Source organism: Apodemus sylvaticus, chromosome 9 (genome assembly GCF_947179515.1).
Source record: "Apodemus sylvaticus chromosome 9, mApoSyl1.1, whole genome shotgun sequence".
NCBI classification, from domain to species: domain Eukaryota; kingdom Metazoa; phylum Chordata; class Mammalia; order Rodentia; family Muridae; genus Apodemus; species Apodemus sylvaticus.
This window is the reverse complement of record NC_067480.1, coordinates 16,341,410-16,365,639: the sequence shown is the minus strand read 5'-3', so window position 1 is coordinate 16,365,639 and position 24,230 is coordinate 16,341,410. Positions and strand designations below refer to the sequence as shown.

The 24,230-nt window shown below is 36.5% G+C and overlaps 1 protein-coding gene across 1 annotated transcript in view; it reads right to left on the bottom strand.

Moving 5' to 3' along the window:
• Positions 1-24,230, bottom strand: part of LOC127692776 (solute carrier organic anion transporter family member 6C1-like) — a 109,721-nt gene that overhangs the window by 66,758 nt on the left and 18,733 nt on the right. Inside the window, exons 2-4 of the mRNA XM_052193373.1 lie at positions 22,391-22,487; positions 4,927-5,045; positions 279-388 (exon numbers count right to left, since the gene is read on the bottom strand). Coding sequence (XP_052049333.1) covers positions 279-388; positions 4,927-5,045; positions 22,391-22,487 — 326 coding nt within the window. The remainder of the gene's footprint in view (positions 1-278; positions 389-4,926; positions 5,046-22,390; positions 22,488-24,230) is intronic.

The window sequence follows — 24,230 nt, the reverse complement described above, 5'->3', positions numbered from 1 at the left end:
AGAGAATAAACACAAAATTGTATCAAATCAATTAAAAATAAATCAAAATTAATTAATTGTGCATCATTATTCTCTAACCCTATACCTTTCTTTAGTAATATCAAATAAGGGAGATATTTCTTTTCATTATATGGAAAATGTATAATTTAGTAATTTATTTAAGAGACACCAAACCATTCATGCAAATTTAAATTAAACAACTTATCATATTCTTAACTTTATAAGAATATTACACAGGTCATTTTAACTGGCTTGTTAACAGAAATATTTTACTTTACCCAAATAGCAAGAAGAACACTCTTCAAATTTGGCTTGATTTCCTTATTTTTAATTCTCCTGTCAATGCTTGCAGGTTCCTGACTTTTCTCAAGTCTTACCTTGTGTGCACCTGTAGGTCATAAGGAAAATTGTCTTTTCTTATCTCCAAGTCAATATGAAAATGTACATCATGCATTTTACATATTATAATTATCACATTTGTAATGGAATAGCAAGTGAGTTATGCTAAACTGACTAAAAGCAATGTGTGTTTTAAAATGCAAATTCTTCAACAGTAGTACTTTGCAAAACACAATTCTTTGATAATAAAAATGTTTAACATTTGCACTTAAACACTATGTATGTATTTTAACTGCTGAAAGTGAGGTATCTATGGCTGAATTAATTCTTAATATAGAATTCAACAGCCATATTCAATAAATAACATATGATGACACAGTTCAAAAATGGCCACTCCAAAAAATGACTTTTATGTATAACAAAGTATTTTATGGATCCAAGTTAGAAGTTTGTGCAAAAATACAGAGAAATAATGTAAAAATATTAATAAACATAATTTTAATATTTTCATTCTTTTATACATACCATCACACTTTATCTCTTGACAGGATCCTACTCACTCCTCTCTCCTACCCCCTTTATGTTTTCTTCTCATGCAGCTCCTTCTGTCCCTTTATTTCCTACATGGCCCTGCCACCATAGCCTTTTTCCTGGGAGTGTTGTGACTACTCTTTACATCTGAGTGAAGTGCCCTGGGTAGCACAAACGTTTATATTGCCACAAGCAATGAGTAAAGGTTTTTCTTTCCCCATGTTTTCATAAGCATTAATAATCTTGAGGACAGTTCTTCTGAACACATTGAAATGGAACTTTAATGTAGGTTAAATTTGCATTTCCATAATGTTCTTCAAATATTCATTGCCTATTTATTTTAAAAACACTGATTATAGGAGACAGAACACATACAGCATCTTCTTATAATGCATATTCTCCATCTGGAGAAGAAATTCCCTTTTGTCATTAATATTTTGTTACCTAAAACAAGTAATAAACAAAGATGTATTGTCTCCAAAAAACCTGATTATTTTGCCAGATGTTAGTGGCACACAGCTTAAATCACTGCAATTGGAAGGGAGAGACACATGAATCATTGATTTCATGAACAGAATGATTTTTCCCATTTTTTTTATTCGATATATTTTTACTTACATTTCAAATGATTTCCACTTTTCGGGCCCCCCACTCCCCGAAAGTTCCATAAGCCCCCTTCCCTCCCCTTGTTCTCCTAGCTACCCCTTCCCACTTGCCTGTTCTGGTTTTGCCCTGTACTACTACACTGAGTCTTTCCAGAACAAGGGGCCACTCCTCCTTTCTTCTTGTACCTCATTTGATGTGTGGATTATGTTTTGGGTATTCCAGTTTTCTAGGTTAATATCCACTTATTAGTGAGTGCATGCCATGATTGATCTTTTGAGACTGGATTACCTCACTTAGTATGATGTTCTCCAGCTCCATCCATTTGCCTAAGAATTTCATTAATTCATTGTTTCTAATGATTGAATAGTACTCCATTGTGTATATATACCATATTTTTTGCATCCATTCTTCTGTTGAGGGATACCTGGGTTCTTTCCAGCTTCTGGCAATTATAGATAGGGCTGCTATGAACATAGTGGAGCATATATCCTTATTACATGCTAGGGAATTCTCTGGGTATATGCCCAGGAGTGGTATAGCAGGATCTTCCAGAAGTGGGTGCCCAGTTTTCGGAGGAACCGCCAGACTGATTTCCAGAGTGGTTGTACCAATTTGCAACCCCACCAGCAGTAGAGGAGTGTTCTTCTTTCTCCACATCCTTGGCAACACCTGCTGTCTCCTGAATTTTTAATCTTAGCCATTCTGACTGGTGTAAGGTGAAATCTCAGGGTTGTTTTGATTTGCATTTCCCTGATGACTAGTGAAGTTGAGCATTTTTTAAGATGTTTCTCCGCCATCCAAAGTTCTTCAGGTGAGAATTCTTTGTTTAACTCTGTACCCCATTTTTTAATAGGGTTATTTGGTTTTCTGGGGTCTAACTTCTTGAGTTCTTTGTATATATTGGATATTAGCCCTCTATCTGATGTAGGGTTGGTGAAGATCTTTTCCCAATTTGTTGGTTGCCAATTTGTCCTTTTGATGATGTCCTTTGCCTTACAGAAACTTTGTAATTTTATGAGGTCCCATTTGTCAATTCTTGATCTTAGAGCATATGCTGTTGGTGATCTGTTCATAAACTTTCCCCCGAACAGAATTATCTATAGAGTGAGTTCAAATACAACCAGGGCTTCACAGTGAATCCATGTCCAAAAAAAAAAAAAAAAAAAAAAAAAAAAAAAAAAAAAAAAAAAAAAAAAGAGTACTAACATAGGCTCTGTTAGTGATGAGATGTCCTTTACTGAACTGTTTCAGCTGTTTCCCACATGTTTGTGTATATTGTATATTGTATATTGTACTTTCATCCTTCATTTTTGTTTATTTCATTAAGAACTGACCTGAAAGTTCAGACTTTGCCCTAATCACTCTTCCTTTTTCCCTGCTTGCTCTTCCCTTCATCACTAGCAACTCCATTCCTTCACTGGCATTAAATCCTACTTCTTTGCAATTTCAGTATGTATTGAAAATCAGCTGAGGCATCTAGACTCAAGACTGAGGAACTACTGACCATCCTTTCATAGACTTTTACTGGATTAGCTGCACTAGAACTTGTAAGTCATTCTAATGAATATATGTATATGTATATGTATATGTATGTGTATGTGTATGTGTATGTGTATGTGTATGTGTATGTGTATGTGTATGTGTATGTGTATGTGTATGTGTATGTGTATATGTATATATACACATATATATGTATACATATATACATATATACACATATAGATGTATATATATGGAGAATTATATACATATATGGAGAGAGAGCAAAGCAGAGAAAGAGAAATTCATTTAATAAGTAATGTTAGAATAGAAAATCTTTTAAAAATTGGCTAAATACATGATAGTATACTTTCATATTTAAAAGCACCTATGCACTTTAAATAATATGGGATTACTAAAAAGAAATAATGAGCATCACAAATATATATGAATAAAACATAGCTCATAAATATATTTGAATGTGATCCTGATTAATTTGATAAAAATTAACAACAAAACAATGATAATATTCCTTTGTCACAGAGCAATACCAGGAGGAAAGCAAATTCATTTTGAAATGAGTTTATCTGTGCTTTAAGAATGGGAGCAGAGCCAAAAAACATCCAGTGAAAAAAAGATAGCCTTTTCAACAAATTGGAGGTCAGCATGCAGAAGAATGCGAATTGATCCATTCTTATCTCCATGTACTAAACTTCACTCCAAGTGGATCAAGGACCTCCATGTAAAACCAGACACACTGAAACTAATAGAAAAGAAACTGGGGAAGAACCTTGAGGACATGGGTACAGGGGAAAAGTTCCTGAACAGATCACCAATAACTTATGCTTTAAGATCAAGAATTGACAAATGGGACCTCATAAAATTACAAAGTTTATGTAAGGCAAAGGACACTGTTAAAAGGACAAAACAGCAACCATCAATTTGGGAAAGGATATTCACCAACCCCACATCTGATAGAGGGCTAATATCCAATATATACAAAGAACTCAAGAAGTTAGACCCCAGGGAACCAAATAACCATATTAAAAAATGGGGTACAGATCTTAACAAAGAATTTTCACCTGAAGAAATTCGGATGGCCGAGAGACACCTTAAAAAGTGCTCAACATCATTAGTCATTAGGGAAATGCAGATCAAAACAACCCTGAGATTTCACCTTACACCAGTCAGAATGGCTAAGGTCAAAAACTCAGGAGACAGCAGGTGTTGGTGAGGATGTCGAGAAAGAGGAACACTCCTCCACTGCTGGTGGGGCTGTAAGATGGTACAACCATTGTGGAAATCAGTCTGGAGGGTCCTCAGAAAACTGGACATGAGACTTCCAGAGGACCCTGCTATACCTCTCCTGGGCATATACCCAAAGGATTCCCCGGCATGCAGTAAAGACACATGCTCCATTATGTTCATAGCAACCTTATTTATAATAGCCAGAAGCTGGAAAGAACCCAGATGCCCCTCAAAAGAGGAATGGATACAGAAAATGTGGTATATTTACACAATGGAATACTACTCAGCAATTAGAAACAATGAATTCACAAAATTTTTAGGCAAATGGTTTGATATGGAAAATATCATCCTAAGTGAGGTAACCCAATCACAAAAGAATACACAAGGAATGCAGTCTCTGATAAGTGGATATTAATTAGCCCAGAAGCCCTGAATAGCCAAGGCACAAATTGCATAACAAATGACTCCCATGAAGAAGTATGGAGAGGGTCCTGATCCTGGAAAGGATTGATCTAGCATGGGAAGGGAATATAAGGACAGAGAAAAAGGAGGGAGGTGATTGGAGAAGGGATGGAGAGAAGAAGGTTTATGGGACATATGAGGAGGGGGGATCCGGGAAAGGGGAATGTAAACAAAGAATATAGAAAATAAAAATATTAAAAAAAAAGAATGGGAGCAGAGGGTAAAAAGGTATTGTGACTATAAAATTTCTTTTATACTCACCAGGTAAAGTAGATGGAAAACATAACATGGGTAAACTTGTACAAAATGCAAATACAGCAACAAAACTAAAAGATCTCAACCAACCACGCTGCAATATTCGAAACTTCTGAACATGTCCACTTGTACAGAGAAAAATAGAAAATTTCAGTTAGGAGCTTTTATAAAAAAAAATCATAATCTGTTGGTAGAATTTTCTGTTAATTTGCATTCACTCTTACTTTGTCACTATTAATTTGGGGGCTTTGCTGACAAAAGCCAGTTGTCAGCATTCACTGTTATTGTTTGGTTTTTCCTCCCATCAGAGCCTTGCTTCCCCACTTCCATAATCAGTGGCATGACTCAGGTAGCAGATGGACCTGCTTATTCCTATTTAACCCCATGCCTCCTTCAATCTGTGCCTCTGGAAACCAAGACTTGTTTCTTTGTCTGGCTACTTTACTCTCACACCAGGACCCTTTTAGCAAGAAGCCTTGCTCTTTGCATTACATACTTTTCTTGTTTATGGCATCTGACACTTGAGGTCACAGGACAGCTGCAATCCCGTCCTTCAGGCCACTTGTGCTAAGTGCATGTGCTATGTCTGCAGTATTTCCAGTTTCCTATAGGACTCATTTGCATTCTCCTTAACGTTTCTTTAGCTCTTCATAAAGCTTAGTAGGTGGCAAAGTAGGGAAGTGATATGAATGACCCTGTACTGAAGTTTGCTAAGTTTCTGTCTCACAGAATATCTAAGAGATAACAATAGTATCTCTTCTCTATAATTAATGCTGAGCCCAATAGAATAATTTTCAAAATTACCAAGAGGTTTTTGTTTGTTTTAATCATTTTGAGAAAAGATCTACAGTGGTCAGTGAATGCTCCATTACTCATATTATTTTTAAGATCCACATACATGGACAATCTTAGCTGGGAGACAGAAAGAATCCCAGCAGAGATTATGTCCACTGGATGTGCTTGTAGGGAACAGTGTTTGGTTTTCTGTAACTACATGGTGGCTAACAGTCATTTGTAGGTTTCAAAGATTTGAACACTCCATCACATCACACACATTATGCAGACATATATATGCTGCAAAACCACCCCTACACATAAAATACAAATTAATATATCTTTATTATAAACTAAAATCGTCACTGAACAGTTATTGTAGGAAAGATACTCACTTCTACATCAACTTGTTCTGGAGGAATTCTCTTACTACAATACGTGAAGTATTTAAGTTTATAAGTATTCTTTCATAAAATGTGGAAATGTTCACAGTGCTATTCACCACCAATTCAACTCCTCTTCATTTGAGGGTGTTATTCAGGAATATATAGTTATCTACCCACAATCATATATGGTCCCAATCTTCGTTTCCAATATCTGATTGTTATAATTTAATATGTAGCATCCACTGGAGCTACACATTTCTTTCTTGTTATTATCTGATTATTGTTGTTTATTTATTGTGGTTTTTTGGATTGAACCCAGGGCTTTCTGCATACTAGCAAGAGCTCTGTAATTAAGAATACCCTACCTCTCCTTTTGAAAGACTTCAATGTACCTCTAATCTGAACAGCCTCACCTTTATCCCCAAAACCCTTGAGAATATATAGATCACCATTGTCACTGTTTCCTTGTTGCTTGTAATATCCACAAGTTTTGCATTTTTATTACTATTATATGTTTTAATAACATATTACATGTGACACATCCTATGTGTAATTGTGCACCGAAAGAACTGGGGCTTCAACTAAATGCAAATCTTTTAACTATCAAATCTAAGCAAAAAAATTGACAGGATGATCATATGTACCAGCTATATTTTGAAATCAGAGTATTTTCCTCATTGTACAGATAAGCAGTTTGAAAACTAAAAATATGTGATTCCACTATGCAACACTCAGCAATCTGTTTGAAAGCCCCATATACTAGTTTTCTGATACATATTGAATAAACCATATAGTAAACCTTCTTTGAACAGCATTAAAAAGGCTAGAGAAAACAACACGACATGCCTCTTTCTTTCATGGAAAGCTAATAGTGTTTCTCAACTTTGCACATAAGTGTAGTTGAAATCTAAATGTGTTAGTCATTATGAGAATGCTGGATTTACCAGGAAAGAACACTGGTTTATTTTAAATAATTATTACAATCTTATAATCTTGTTTTATTTATTTGATGTATATGAGTGTTTTGCCTACATGTATGTAGTGCACCATATGCAGAGTTCAGAAGACGCTGTCACACACTCTCTGGACTTGTGGTTACAGATGGTTGTGAGCCACCATGTGAGTCCTGGGAAACAAAGGTCCTCTGAAAGAACAAGTGTTCATTACTGCTCACCCATCTCTTCAGCTTCAACGTGTTTTTGTGTGTATGTGGTCGGGTATTTTTATGGACGAGGGTTAAACTGTCCAAAACATTCCAAATATTTTTAAAAAATGAGGTTTTAATACCCAAATAAAAATATATCATGAGATATAAAAGAAAAACTGTAACTATGAGAGCATTTAAATAGAAATTTCTTTGTTGCCAATAATTTGTAGTAAGTGCCTAAATATATCAGACAAAATTTTAGAAAAAGGCACGTGATCATGTCAATGGTTATAAAAAGTGTTAGATCAACATCAGCAGTGTCAACTAAGTAGGACCAATTGGAATTCCTAGAGACTAAGGTGCCAATCAAAGGACATACATTCTCTCTTCCCTGGCCAAGGCAAATATGTAGCAGAGCAATGCCTTTCTGGCCTCAGTGGGAGAGATTGTGCCTAATCCTGTAGAAAAGTGAGGCCCCAGGAAAGGGAGGCGCTGGGGAGGGTATGAAGCTCTGGAGGTGTGTGGGGTGCACCCTCTCAGAGTCAAAGGGATGGGAGATGGGGACATAGGAACTCTGGGAGCTGGGACCAGGAAGGGGACAATGTTTGGAATTTAAATGAGTAATTTAATAAAATGGTATTGTTAAAATTCAACTGCTCTTCATCAAAGAAAGTATCAGAGAGTCAAGTACACTCAAGAATTATATAGGTCATAATCCATCCTTCCACGAATGATTATTCTAAACAAGGGCAATCTGAAAACCTTTCCACAGCAGTTAAGAATGGAAAGTATCGACTGTGTGCACACTTACTCAAGACAGCTCTTCTGTCTTCACCCAAGTAGTTGGATGAGGAAAAGAAATAGAAAAACTATACATAGGAAGAAGGGAAACTAATTTATTTAAAGATGATAAGATCCTATATATAACATACTTTGAAGACTCACTGTGATGTCTTGAGAAATTATCATTATACATACTTTTGGAATAGTAGTAGGATAGAACATTGGCGATTAATGACATTCCTAGAACCAATAATGAGCATACTAAGAAAAATATCAGAAAACACACACATTAACAGGTGAACCAAACCAAAAAAGAACCTAGGGAATAACTTATGAAAGTAAAAGTGGACTTTTTCCACCACCCTCAGTAGGTCCAGAACATAGAACACTAGGAAAACTATCAATAATTAGAGAAGAAATAAAGCAAAATAATAAAAGATGGAATGTTCTCCATGTTCATGAGTTACAAAAATTAATATTGTGAAAAAGAACTTTAATTTTTTAATCATTTTTATACTCCAGACTTTATCCTCCTCCTGGTTCTCACTCTGACTGTGCCCACACCTCCTCCCCCACACTGTCTCCAGGGGGGATGTCCCCATCCCAGATCCTACCCTACCAGACCTCCCCACTCTCTGGGGCCCCACTCTTTTGAGAGTTAGGAGCATCTTCTCTTACTTAACCCAGACCCAGCAGTCCTCTGATGCATGTGTTTGGGGTAGGGCCTCATATCAGCAGCTGTATGAGATCAGTGATAGATCATAGCAGTCCAGGATAGTTGAGAGAGCTGATCTTCCTTTAGGGTTACTGTACTCTAAGCTTGTTTGAGCTTTTCGCTAATTCAAACACAGGGGTCACCAGATTCTGTGCATTGGTTGAGAGTAAATATCTGCATCTGACTCTTTCTACTTGGTGGGCCTTTCACTGGGCAGTCATGATAGGTCCCTGTTTGTAAGCACACCATAGCATCAGTAATAGTGTCAGGCCTTGGGGCCTCCCCTTGAGCTGGATCTCAATTTGAGCCTGTTGCTGGACCTCCTTTTCCTCAGGCTCTTCTCTATTTTTATTCCTGCAGTTCTTTCATACAGGAAGAATTCTGGGTAATAGTTTTTGAGAGCAGTATGGCAACCCATCCCTCCACTTGATGCCATGTCTTTTTACTAGATGTGGATTCTGCACATCCCCTCTCCCCGCTGTAAGGTATTTCATCTAAGGGCCTTCCCTTTGAGTCTTGATTGTCTCTCACCTCCCAGGTCTCTGGTACATTCTAGAGTATACCCCAACATCCTACCTTCCTAGGTTATCTATTTCCATTTCTTTCTGCTGGCCTTCAGGGATCCAGTCCTGTTTACCACCCTGCTCAATACCTGAACATGTTCCTCTCTTCCCCTCCCTGTTGTCTTTCCCAACCAGGTCCCTCCTTCCTTCCCTGTGTCCCTTCTTCACTTTCCCCTCCCTCCCTCCCTCCCTGCCCTGCTGTGATTGCTTTCTTCTCCTTCCTAAGTGGGACTGAGGCATCCTTGCTTTGGCCCTTTTTCTTGTTAGCATTCTTGAATTCTTTGGATTGTATTCTATAGATTGCATCCTGTAATTTTTTTGGCTAGTATCCACATATTAGTGAGTACCTAGCATGCTTATTATCCTTTTGGGTCTGAGTTACCTCACTCAGAAAGATATTTTCTAGTTCCATACATTTGTCTGCAAAATAGCTCTTAATAGCTGAGTAGTATTCTATTGTTTAAATGAACCACATTTTCTGTATCCATTTTTCCGTTGTGGGACATCTGTGTTGTTTCCAGCTTTTGGTTATCACAAATAAGGCTGCCATGAATATAGTAGAACATGTGCCCCTGTGGCATGGTGGGGCAACTTTTGTATATATATCCAGGAGTACAGCTGGCTCTTCATCTATTTCCAATTTTCAGAGGAACCTACAGATTGATTTCCAGTGTGGTTTTACCAGTTTGCAATCCCATCAACAATGGAGAATTTTTCCTCTTTCTCCACATACTTTTATCTTAGCCATTCTGATTGATATAAGGTGGAATCTCTAGGACATTTTGATTTGCATGTTGAGGTCATTGATCCACTTGGGCTTGATTGAGCTTTAAGCAAAGTGACAAATATGGATCTATTTTAATTTTTCTATTTACAGACTGTTCGTGAGACAAGCACAATTTATTAAAAGTGCTTTCTTTTTCCCATTGTATATTTTTGGATTCTTTGTCAAAGATCAAGTGTTCATAAGTGTGTGGTTTTATTTCTGGGTCTTCAGTTCTATTCCATTGATCAGCATGTCTGTCTCTGTACCAATACCCTGCAATTTTTATCACTATTATTCTATAGTAAAGCTTGAGGTCAGGGATGGTGATTACCCCCAGAATTTCTTTTATTGAAAACAGACATATTACTGAAACTTTTCTAAAGACACAATTAAATAATTAGCAAATTCCAAAGACATTATTTACAGAATTAGAAATATCTTAATATCCAAATGGAGACACAAACCCCCAAACAGTCAAAGAGTCTGATGAAACACAATGCTAGAGAAATCTCGATACTGGATTTTAAATTTCACTACAGATTCATGTTGCCAGATACAGCATGGTGTTTGCACAGACATAAGCACATGGAATAGAGACCATGGAATAGAGATAGAATAAAACTAAAGCTACACTGAAGATTATGAATAAAGGGAGAAATTACATGCTGGAGAAAAGATAGCTTCTTTAAAAACTGGTTCTGGGGAAAGTAGATGTGCCTATGCACAAGATGAAAGGAGATCTTTCTCACTCTAAAATTCAGTTAAAATGAACCAAGTTCCTAATCTGAAATCTGCAAATTTGAATCCTGCAGAGAAAAGCTGGATGAAGAGACTCCAGGGCAGAGGCACCAGCAGGGACGTCGTCCATCACACTGGGTATACGGGTTCTTCTCTCACCTCCTGCACTTCCTCCACCTTCTCAGGATATCGTTTGTCTTTTCACTGATTTTTCATTTTCAAAAAGTGACAGTGCATCATCAAACTTGTTATGCAGCATTTTTAATTGATGTTACAGTTAAGATATTTGTGCATTGACTAAATTTAAGATAGTAATTAACTTTATTGCTTTACATTATAACATTTCTTCTACAGAGGAGAGGTAAATGCATGATGCATATGGTATATGATATGATATATGATATGATATATTATGTTGTTCCACATTTGTAAAATTACTTTTAACTATGAGTTTTACATTTAAAGTTTTTGCTTACTAATCTCAGTTTTAGTAAATTACTTTATTATTAATTTTAGGATAGATTTCCTTTTCTTCTAAACAATTTAAAATAATCTACATTATTTTCCATCAGTGCTACAAAAGCATTTAAGAATTTATAGGTAACATCAAGTATTGAGAAAAAAGAACCATGAATTAGAAAGGGAGTGAGAAAAAGGATATGGAGGGTATAGAGGGAGGAAAAGAACAAGGAAATGATAAAAACATGCTCTAATCTAAAAAAAATAAAATGTAAAATTTAAAACCTTGTCATAGTGTTTACATTTTCTGCTGAGAAATGGATTAATACTTAAAACTGGGCTCATATATTATTTATTTTCTTTTATTCCCTTTGGAATATTTAATATCCCTTTTATCTCTGAGAGCTAGACTATAGTATGATTTCCATAGACTTGGCTAAATGTAACCTATTAGATGACATTTGATGTTATTGTGTCAGAATAGTTATATAATTTTGATTTTAGACATTTTTATTTCTTTGGAAAATCTTTTGGTATCTTTGACATATTTAAGTCACACTTGAATTCCAGCAATCTCAATATTTGATCTTTTGATTCATTCCAAAATATCTAATTATTCCACTTCATCTTTTTATTATTTTTCAACAGTGTATTTTCAAAGTGCCTACTATGAGCTCATGAACTCTATCTTCTATTATGCTATTGATGCTTTAATTTCACTTGGTGTAATTTACATATCAGGATAAATTTTTGTTTTGCATCTCTATGTTCCCTTTTATAGAAGCATAAAATCATATATCAATACTTTCTTTTTAAAACATGTTGTGTGTGTGTGCACACAAAAACAATTGCCTGTGAAAGTGCAAATATGACAAAATTCATCAAATTTCCAACACCATTCTTTGCAAATAGAAACAAACTTAGCTTCATATGATCACACACACATACACACAAAACAATCCAGAATGGTGAATAAATTGATGAAAGTATCACCATCTCTGAATTCTAGTTTCATATGAATCTAACATAGTAAAAACAGCAAGATATTAGCACAAAAACAGACACATTGATCAATGAAATCGGCCTGAAAACCCAGACATAATTCTACATATATGGACACTGATTTTTTTTTACTAATAAGCCAAAAAATAAACACTGAAGAAAAGATTATCTTCAAAAATAGTAGTGGTAAAAGTACATCGCTGCAAGTATAATAATTTGAATAGATCCATAAGTATCTCTCTGTATAAAACTCAACTCCAAGTCGATTACTGGCCTTCACATAAAACCAGGTCTTCAGAGACAAAAATGTGAGAAATAGAAGAGAGATCTTTTTGTTTTTTTTTTTGTTTTTTTTTTGTCTTTTTTTTTATTTGATATAATTTATTTACATTTCAAATGATTTCCCCTTTTCTAGCCCCCCCCCACTCCCCGAAAGTCCCGTAAGCCCCCTTCTCTTCCCCTGTCCTCCCTCCCACCCCTTCCCAGTTCCCCGTTCTGGTTTTGCCAAATACTGTTTCACTGAGTCTTTCCAGAACCAGGGACCACTCCTGCTTTCTTCTTGTATCTCATTTGATGTGTGGATTATGTTTTGGGTATTCCAGTTTTCTAGGTTAATAACCACTTATTAGTGAGTGCATACCATGATTCACCTTTTGAGTCTGGGTTACCTCACTTAGTATGATGTTCTCTAGCTCCATCCATTTGCCTAAGAATTTCATGAATTCATTGTTTCTAATGGCTGAATAGTACTCCATTGTGTAGATATACCACATTTTTTGTATCCACTCTTCTGTTGAGGGATACCTGGGTTCTTTCCAGCATCTGGCAATTATAAATAGGGCTGCTATGAACATAGTAGAGCATGTATCCTTATTACATGGTGGGGAATCCTCTGGGTATATGCCCAGGAGTGGTATAGCAGGATCTTCTGGAAGTGAGGTGCCCAGTTTTCGGAGGAACCGCCAGACTGCTTTCCAGAGTGGTTGTACCAATTTGCAACCCCACCAGCAGTGGAGGAGTGTTCCTCTTTCTCCGCACCCTCTCCAACACCTGCTGTCTCCTGAATTTTTAATCTTAGCCATTCTGACTGGTGTAAGATGAAATCTTAGGGTTGTTTTGATTTGCATTTCCCTAATGACTAATGAAGTGGAGCATTTTTTAAGATGCTTCTCCGCCATCCGAAGTTCTTCAGGTGAGAATTCTTTGTTTAACTCTATACCCCATTTTTTAATAGGGTTGTTCGGTTTTCTGGAGTCTAATTTCTTGAGTTCTTTATATATATTGGATATTAGCCCTCTATCTGATGTAGGATTGGTGAAGATCTTTTCCCAATTTGTTGGTTGCCGATCTGTCCTCTTGACGGTGTCCTTTGCCTTACAGAAACTCTGTAACCTTATGAGGTCCCATTTGTCAATTCTTGCTCTTAGAGCATACGCTATTGGTGTTCTGTTCAGAAACTTTCTCCCTGTACCGATGTCCTCAAGGGTCTTCCCCAGTTTCTTTTCTATTAGCTTCAGAGTGTCTGGCTTTATGTGGAGGTCCTTGATCCATTTGGATTTGAGCTTAGTACAAGGAGACAAGGATGGATCAATTCGCATTCTTCTGCATGCTGACCTCCAGTTGAACCAGCACCATTTGTTGAAAAGGCTATCTTTTTTCCATTGGATGTTTTCAGCCTCTTTGTCGAGGATCAAGTGGCCATAGGTGTGTGGGTTCATTTCTGGATCTTCAATCCTGTTCCATTGATCCTCCTGCCTGTCACTGTACCAATACCATGCAGTTTTTAACACTATTGCTCTGTAGTATTGCTTGAGGTCAGGGATACTGATTCCCCCAGATTTTCTTTTGTTGCTGAGAATAGTTTTAGCTATCCTGGGTTTTTTGTTGTTCCAGATGAATTTGATAATTGCTCTTTCTAACTCTGTGAAGAATTGAGTTGGGATTTTGATGGGTATTGCATTGAATCTGTATAGTGCTTTAGGCAAAATGGCCATTTTAACTATATTGATTCTACCGATCCATGAGCATGGGAGGTTTTTCCATTTTTTGAGGTCTTCTTCCATTTCCTTCTTCAGAGTCTTGAAGTTCTTGCCATACAGATCTTTCGCATGTTTGGTAAGAGTCACCCCAAGATACTTTATACTGTTTGTGGCTATTGTGAAGGGGGTCATTTCCCTAATTTCTTTCTCAGCCTGCTTATCCTTTGAGTATAGGAAGGCCACTGATTTGCTTGAGTTGATTTTGTAACCTGCCACTTTGCTGAAGTTGTTTATCAGCTGTAGGAGCTCTCTAGTGGAGTTCTTTGGGTCACTTAGGTAGACGATCATGTCGTCTGCAAATAATGATAGTTTGACTTCCTCCTTTCCAATTTGTATCCCTTTGACCTCCTTATGTTGTCAAATTGCCCGAGCTAGTACCTCAAGTACAATATTGAAAAGATAAGGAGAAAGGGGGCAGCCTTGTCTGGTCCCTGATTTCAGTGGGATTGCTTCAAGTTTCTCTCCGTTTAGTTTGATGCTGGCTACCGGTTTGCTGTATATTGCTTTTACTATGTTTAGGTATGGGCCTTGAATTCCTGTTCTCTCCAAGACTTTAAGCATGAAAGGATGCTGAATTTTGTCAAATGCTTTTTCAGCATCCAATGAAATGACCATATGATTTTGTTCTTTGAGTTTGTTTATGTAGTGGATTGTATTGATGGATTTCCGTATATTGAACCAACCCTGCATTCCCGGGATAAAGCCTACTTGATCATGGTGGATGATCGTTTTGATGTGTTCTTGGATTCGGTTGGCAAGAATTTTGTTGAGTATTTTTGCATCGATGTTCATAAGGGAAATTGGTCTGAAGTTCTCTTTCTTTGTTGGATCTTTGTGTGGCTTTGGTATCAGCGTAATTGTGGCTTCGTAGAAGGAATTGGGTAGTGTAGAAGAGAGATCTTTCTGACAGGACTCCAATAGCAAAGGCACTAATACCAAGAATTAATTAATGGGATCTCATAATGCTGAAAATAATGCAAAGCAAAGAATACATAATTCAAGCAAAGCTGCAGCCAAAAGAAGAATTAAAAAGCAAGTTTGTGTCCAAAAAATGTTAGTAGCTAGAGTATATAAGGAACTAAAACACTGAATATCAAAAAATAACCCAATTTAAAGTGGTGTGCAGAACTCAGCAGTCTCAAAAGATAAAATACAAAGGGTTGAAATTCAAAGCATTTCTTAAAAGAAATCCTCAACAAATTTATACATCAAGGAAATGCAAATTAGCTCTACTTTGAGATTTCTTCTCATACCAGTCACAACTATCAAGATCAATAAATCAAATGACATCACATGCTGACTAGAGTGTACAATAATACAATCATTATGGAAATTTTGTAGTTTCCATCTGTGCCAGGAGCTGATTGATTCTCTACCACAGAGCTCTATACCAAAATAGCTCAAGGAGAGTGCTACCCTCCCGGGAGTGCCAACAAGACTGTGAGTGCTGGTAAAACCACCACCTCTGTTAGAGGGACCCACCCAGAATCCTCAGGACAAAGGAACCAAAGAGCAGCCTGGGACAGGAGCCTCTGGTTTCATCTGCCCTAGGAGCTGATCCTCTGCCACAGGTCTCCATACCCAAATAGTACCAGGAAAAAAGCTGATCTCCCAGGAGAGCTGACACACCTACAAGTACATGTAAGACCACCACTTTTGTTCAAATTTCTGGCCCAATCGGGACCCTCTGAGAGCCATCAGGTAATAGGAACCCTGAACGACAAGTTTTCATACCCAAATTCTTCCTGGAAAGAACTGGTCTCCCAGGAGTACTAATAAAAAAGAAGGAGAAACAGGCCACAGTCAGAGACAGCAAGATCAGCTAACATCAGAGATAACCAGATGGCTAAACTCAGGAGCAAGAACATAAGCAACAGAAACCAAGGCTACTTGGCAGCATCAAAAGCCAGTTCTCCCACCAGAACTAGCCCTGGATACCCTAACACAGCAGAAAAACAAGACTCTGATTTAAAAATTACTTCTCATGATGCTGATAGAGGACTTTAAAAGGACATAAATAACTCCCTTAAGAAAATACAAGAGAACACAGGTAAACAGGTAGAAGCCCTCCAAGAAGAAAGATAAAAGTCACTTAAATAATTACAGGAAAATACAAACAGGTGAATGAATTGAACAAAACCACCCAGGTTCTAAAAATGAAAATTGAAACAATAAAAAAATCACAAAGGGAGATACCACTGAAGATAGGAAACCTAGGAAAGAGATCAGGAATTATAGATGCGAGCATTACCAACAGGATACAAGAGATGGAAAAGAGAATCTCAGGGGCAGAAGATACTATAGAAAACATTGACAAAACAGTCAAAGAAAATGCAAAATGCAAAAAACTCCTAACCCAAAACATACAGGAAATCCAAGACACAATGAGAAGATCAAACCTAAGAATAAAAGGTATAGAAGAGATCAAAGATTCCCAACTTTAAGAGCCAGTAAATAGCTTGAACAAAATTATAAAAGAAAATTTCCCAAACCTAAAGAAAGAAATGTACATAAACATACAAGAAGCAAAGAGAACTTCAAATAGACTGGTCCAGAAAAGAAATTTCTCCCAACACATAATAGTCAAAACACCAAATATACTAAACAAAGGAAAGTATTAGAAGCAGAAAGAGGGAAAGGTCAAGTAATATATAAAGGCAGACCTATCAGACTTACACCAGACATTTCACCAGAGACTATGAAAGCTAGAAGATCCTGGGCAGATGTCATACATACCCTAAGAGAACATAAATGCCAGCCCAGATTACTATTCCCAGGAAAACTCTCAATTACCATAGATGGAGGAAACCAAAATATTCCATGACAAAACTAAATTTACAGAAAATCTTTCCACAAATCCATCCCTACAAAGGATAACAGATGGAAAACACCAACACAAGGAGGGAAACTACACCCTAGGAAAAGCAAGAAAATAATCTTTCAACAAACCCAAACCAAGATAGTCACACAAACATAAAAATAACATCAAAAAAAGAGAAACCAACAATCACTATTCCTTAATATCTTTTAGCATTAATGTACTCAATTCCCCAATAAACAGACATAGACTAACAAACTGGATGTGTAAACAGGATCCAGTGCTTTGGACTAATTGGATTTAACAGATATATATATAGAACCTTTCATCCCAAAGCAAAAGAATATACCTTTTTCTCAGCACCTCATGGTACCTTCTCCAAAATTGATCATATACTTGGTCACAAGACAGACCTCAACAAATATAAGAAGACTGAAATAATCCCATGCCTCCTATCAGATCACTATGGAGTAAAAGTGGTATTTAATAACAATAAAAACAACAGAAAGTCCACATATACATGGAAACTGAACAATACTCTACTCAATGATACCTTGGTAAAGGAAGAAATAAAGAACGAAATCAAAGATTTTTTAGAATTTAATGAAATTGAAGGCACAACATACACAAATCTATGGAACACCATGAAAGCAGTGCTAAGAGGAAAATTCATAGCTTTGAGTGCTTCCAAAAAGAAATTCAAGAGAGCATACACTAGAAAATTAATGGAACAACTGAAAGCCCTGGAACAAAAAGAAGCTAATTCACCCAGGAGAGGGAGAAGACAGGAGATCATAAAACTCAGAGCTGGAATCAATCAAGTAGAAACCAAGAGAACCATACAAAGAATCAACAAAACCAGGAGCTGGCTCTTCAGAAAAATCAACAAGAAAGATAAACCCTTAGCCAGACTAAACAAAGGGCACAAAGAAAGTATCCAAATTAACAAAATTAGAAATGAAAAGGGAGATATTACAACAGAAACTGAGGAAACTCAAATAATCATCAGATCCTACTAAAAAAGCCTATACTCAACACAACTAGAGAATCTGGAGGAAATGGACAATTTCTTAGACAGATATCAAATACCAAAATTAAACCAGGATCAAATAGATCATCTAAACAGACCCATAACCTCTAAAGAAATAGAAGGGGTCATAGATAGCCTTCCGACCAAAAAAAGCACGATACCAGATGGTTTCAGTGCAGAATTCTATCAGACCTTCAAAGAAGACTTAATACCAATACTCTTCAAACTATTCCACCAAATAGAAACAGAAGGAACACTACCCAACTCCTTCTACGAAGCCACTATTACGCTGATACCAAAACCACACAAAGATCCAACTAAGAAAGAGAATTTCAGGCCAATTTCCCTTATGAATATCGATGCAAAAACACTCAATAAAATTCTTGCCCACCGAATCCAAGAACACATCAAATGATAATCCACCAGGATCAAGTAGGCTTCATCCCAGGGATGCAGGGATGGTTCAATATAAGGAAATCCATCAATGCAATCCACTACATATACAAACTCAAAGAAAAAAAAAAGACCACATGATCATTTCATTAGATGCTGAAAAGGCATTTGACAAAATTCAGCATCCTTTCATGCTAAAAGTCTTGGAAAGGACAGGAATTCAGGGCCCATATCTAAACATAGTAAAAGCAATATACAGCAAACCGGTAGCCAACATCAAACTAAATGGAGAAAAACTTGAAGCCATCCCACTAAAATCAGGGACTAGACAAGGCTGCCCCCTCTCTCCATATCTTTTCAATATAGTTCTTGAAGTCCTAACTAGAGCAATTAGACAACATAAGGAGGTCAAAGGGATACAAATTGGAAAAGAAGAAGTCAAACTATCACTATTTGCAGATCATATGATAGTATACTTAAGTGACCCAAAAACTCTACTAGAGAACTCCTACAGCTGATAAACAACTTCAGCAAAGTGGCTGGCTACAAAATCAACTCAAGCAAACCAGTCGCCTTTATATACTCAAAGGATAAGGAGACTGAGAAAGAAATTAGGGAAATGACACCCTTCACAATAGCCACAAATAGCATAAAGTATCTTGGGGTGACTCTAACCAAACAAGTGAAAGAACTATATGACAAGAACTTCAGATCTCTGAAGAAGGAAATCGAAGAAGATATCAGAAAATGGAAAAATCTTCCATGCTCATGGATTGGCAGGATTAATATAGTTAAAATGGCCATCTTGCCAAAGGCAATCTACAGATTCAATGCTATCTCCATAAAAATCCCAACCCAGTTCTTCATAGAGCTAGAAAGAGAAATGCTCAAATTCCTCTGGAATAACAAAAAACCCAGGATAGCTAAAACTATTCTCAACAGTAAAAGAACTTCAGGGGGATTCAGTATCCCATACCTCAAACTTTGCTGCAGAGCAATAGTGATAAAAACTGCATGGTATTGGTACAATGTCAGGAAAGCGAATCAATGGAATAGGATTGAAGACCCAGAAATGAACCAACACACCTATGGTCACTTGATCTTCGACAAAGGAGCTGAAAGCATCCAGTGGAAAAAAGATAGTCTTTTCAACAAATGGTGCTGGTTCAATTGGAGGTCAGCATGCAGAAGAATGTGAATCGATCCATTCTTATCTCCTTGTACTAAGCTCAACTCCAAGTGGATCAAGGACCTCCACATAAAACTTGACACACTGAAACTAATGGAAAAGAAACTGCGGAAGACTATTGAGGACATGGGCACAGGGGAAAAGTTCCTGAATAGAACACCAATAGCTTATGCTCTAAGATCAAAAATCGACAAATGGGACCTCATAAAATTGCGAAGTTTCTGTAAGGGAAAGGACCCTGTCAAAACTATACAAGAGTAGACAATAGACTGGGAAAAGATCTTTACCAATCCTACATCTGATAGAGGGCTAATATCCAATATAATCCATGAACTCAAGAAGTTAGACTTCAAAGAACCAAATAACCCTATTAAAAAATGGGAAACAGAGCTAAACAGAGAATTCTCCACTGAAGAAACTTGAAGGGTTGAGAAGCACCTAAAGAAATTTTCAACATACATAGTCATCAGGAAAATGCAAATCAATACAACCCTGAGATTCCACCTCACACCAGTCAGAATGGCTAAGAACAAAAGCTCAGAGGACAGCAGATACTGTTGAGGATGTGGAGAAAGAGGAATACTTCTCCATTGATGGTGAGATTTGTAAACTGGTATAACCACTCTGAAAATCAGTTTGAGCGTTTCTCAGGAAATTGGACATAATACTACCTGAGGACTCAGCTATACCCTTTCTGGGCATATACGCAGAAGATGCTCCAACATGCAATAAGGACAAATGCTCCACTAAGTTCATAATAGCCTTATTTATAATAGCAAGAAACTGGAAAGAACCCAGATGTCCCTCAACAGAGGAATGGCTACAGAAAATGTGGTACATTTACACAATGGAATACTATTCTGCTATTAAAAAACAATGAATACATGAAATTCTTAGGCAAATGGATGGAACTAGAAAATATCATCCTGAGTGAGGTAAACCAATCATAAAAGAACACACATGGTATGTGCTCACTGATACGTGAATATTATCCCAAATTTTCTGAATATGCAAGATACAATTCACAGACCACATGAAGCTCAAATAGGAGGAAAACCAAAATGCAGATGCTTCAGTCCTTCCTAGAAAGGGAAATAATATATGCACAGAGGCAAATATGGAGAGAAAGTGCAGAGCCGAGACTGAAGAAAAGTCCATCCAGAGACTGTCCCACCTGGGGATTCATCCCAGAGACAGTCCTTGGTCCTAAGAAGGTTTGATAGATGCCCCAATGTAGGGGAATTGAGGGCAGGGAGGTAGGAGTGGGTAGGTGGGTAGGTAGAGGAACACTTTCATAGAAGCAGGGGGAGGAGGGAGGGAGAGGTGAGGGGGTTTCTGGGAGAGGGGGAACCAGTAAGGAGATAACACTTGAAATGTAAATAAATTAAAATAAGAAAGAAAGAAAGAAAGAAAGAAAGAAAGAAAGAAAGAAAGAAAGAAAGAAAGAAAGAAAGAAAGAAAGAAAGAAAGAAAGAAAGAAAGAAAGAAAGAAAGGAGGGAGGGAGGGAGGGAGGGAGGAGAGGGGGGAGAGAAAGTAGATAATTAGAGTGAAGATTCTGTCAGGAAGTTGAATGTCAATCTACATCAATCCAATTATACTACTATTTGATGAATACCAATGTTCTACTGTAATACTTGTTCATTCATATTCATTAATTCTGTGTTCTACAGTATGAATAACCCCAGAAGTTAGGTGCAAACTAAGGTGCCAGCAAGAACACAATCTCCAAAGGAAGGAGAAATACAACACAATGTTACCGACATGTAAGAATGAAACTAGAATGGGAGGGATAAAGAGGGAAGAATACAAATGCACAGGTAAAGGAAGAAATATAGGAGGGAGAGTCTACCACTGGAGTCCTTTTCAAAGCCCACATGGAAATATACTGCATTTAATTTATTCCTGGGCACAAGACATCTAACTAGGTCATTGCCTCCCCAATTATTTGATGAATCTATTTGAATTCATTTCATACATGTATTTATGTCTAAACTTCTATAGTAGTACAATGGCATCTTTCCATGGGAGACATGATGTAATGCCATTTTCTTTCATTTATTCAGAAAACAGAATGAAAGTGAAAACAATACTCACACAGAAATGAAAATCAAAACAAACAAGCAAAAGACCAGTAAGACAAAGAAATAAATGATAAAACAAAACATAATGGAAAAAACGTTAATCAAAAAAATCATTGAGTTCATTTTGTATTGGCTAAATCTAGCCGTGAGACCCACTGTGAAATGTTGTAGTTACATGTAATAACAATCTGCTATAGAAAACATATTGTGCCTAGGTATATAACATCATGTAGTTATGGAGGTAGCTGGGAGAATTTTGATGCAATGAGGAATATATTGTATGAAATAGTCTTTTAATTAAATAATAACAAGGATGAAAACTTCTATGTATAATGCACATAGTTACCATTGTAATGTATTGAATGTGTATTGCATGTTTTTTACAACAAAACATAAAAAGCTAATGAACTTTTAAGTCACCATATTGATTATATTTCAAACAGTAAAAATACAAATGCACAGTATAATTTTACTTTTGTTTACATAAACGTACACTTTACCCACAGTTTAATACATTTTCTATGTATTATTCAACAAGTGCTCTATACAACATAAACTAAATAGAATAGTAAATAGTATGACTTACACTGCTTTCATAACTTCGTTCACAGGAAACTTTGAATTTCGTATTCCTCCTGCAAAACCCAGACTGTATCCCACTGTTAGTCCAGCATCTGCAATAGCTTAAAAATGAACACAGGACAAAAAAGCTTAACAATCACAATAGGTCATATAAAATCCAAGTGAACTGTCTGTGAATCTGGGATATCTATAATGTTTTGTGCTATTCTCTATTATTTGGCAGAGAGAAGATGGGTAGGAACAGAGGAAAAACCAGGAGTTTTTCCCAAGAAAGGGAAAGAGAAATTTGTAAGTATTTCTGTTATTTATTCTAACAAGATTCAAAATAAAATGACAAGAAGCTGGTTATAAATTTATGCAAGAGTTGATGATATTCTTGTAGTTGATGCTAATCCTGAGCCATAGTTACTACTTCTTTGGGAGCAGGACTTAGGTTAGGACTCTACATTGCTTGAGTGAGGACTGTTCTTATGACCAAACTCATGTGCTTTACTCATTACTTAATGATTGTGAATGTTAATTGTTCCTAAGAAAATATCAGAGAACGATGTAACTACTGACTGACAGTACAACTGGGTGGCATAGCCTTTTATCTAATTAAGTAATAGATACCAATATAATTTAATTAACATAATTTCATCTTATTTAATCTATATATTTAATGTAGTATAAATATATTTATATTCAATATGAACATAAATAAATTAAACTTCTTTTAGTATATCACTACAGCCATTTTCAAAGTAAATATAAGCTTATGTTTTTAAAACTATATCTAGCCATTGATTATGTGTCTGTCTCTGTACCAATACTAAGTGGTTTTTTATCTCTATGGCTCTGTATTATAGATTGATGGCAGGGATGGTGATTACCCCAGAAGTTCTTTTATTGTTGAGAATGGTTTTTTTTGATCCTGGGTTTTTTGTTATTCCAACTGAATTTTTAAGAACCACTCTTTCTCTCTCTGTGGAGAATTGAGCTGGAATTTTGATGGGGATTACACTGAATCTGTGTATTGCTTTTGGTAAAATGGCGATTTTTACAATGTTAATCCTGCTGATCTATGAGCATGGGAGATCGTTCCATCTTCAATTTTATTCTTCAAAGATTTGAAGTTCTTGTCATCTTGAATTTTTCACTTACTTGATTAGAGTCGCACGAAGATATTTGATATTCTTTGTAACTATTGTGAAAGGTGACTTTTTGAAGATGTAGAAATGTATGCACACACCTATGGTTAACTGATCTTTGACAAAGAAGACAAAACCATCCACTGGGGCCAAAGAGCATTTTCAACAAATGGTGCTGGATTAACTGCAGTTCAGCATGTACAAGAATACAAATTGACCCATTCTTAGCTCGTTGTACAAAGATAAAGTCCAAGTGGATCAAAGACCTCCACATAAAACCAGATGTGCTGAATCTAATAGAATAGAATGTAGGAAAGAAGCTCAATCACATTAGCATAGGATGCTAATAGGATTAACAAGGGAAATTTTTCTGGACAGAATGCCAATGGCTCATGTTCTAAGGTCAAAAATTGACAAACCTCAGAAAACTGAAAAGCTTCTGTAAGGCAACGGACACTGTCAATAGGACAAAACAACAACCCATGGATTGGGAAAAGATCTTTACCAAACCTCCATCTGAGAGAGGGATGGTATCCTAAATATAAAAAGAACTCAAGAAGTTAAGAGAACCAAATAACCCTATCAAAATGGGGTACAGAGCTAAACAAAATAATTATCAACTAAGGAATCTCAAAAGGCTAAGAAGCACTTAAAGAACTGTTCAACATCCTTAGTCATAAGGAAAATGAAAATCAAAAGGACCCTGAGATTCCT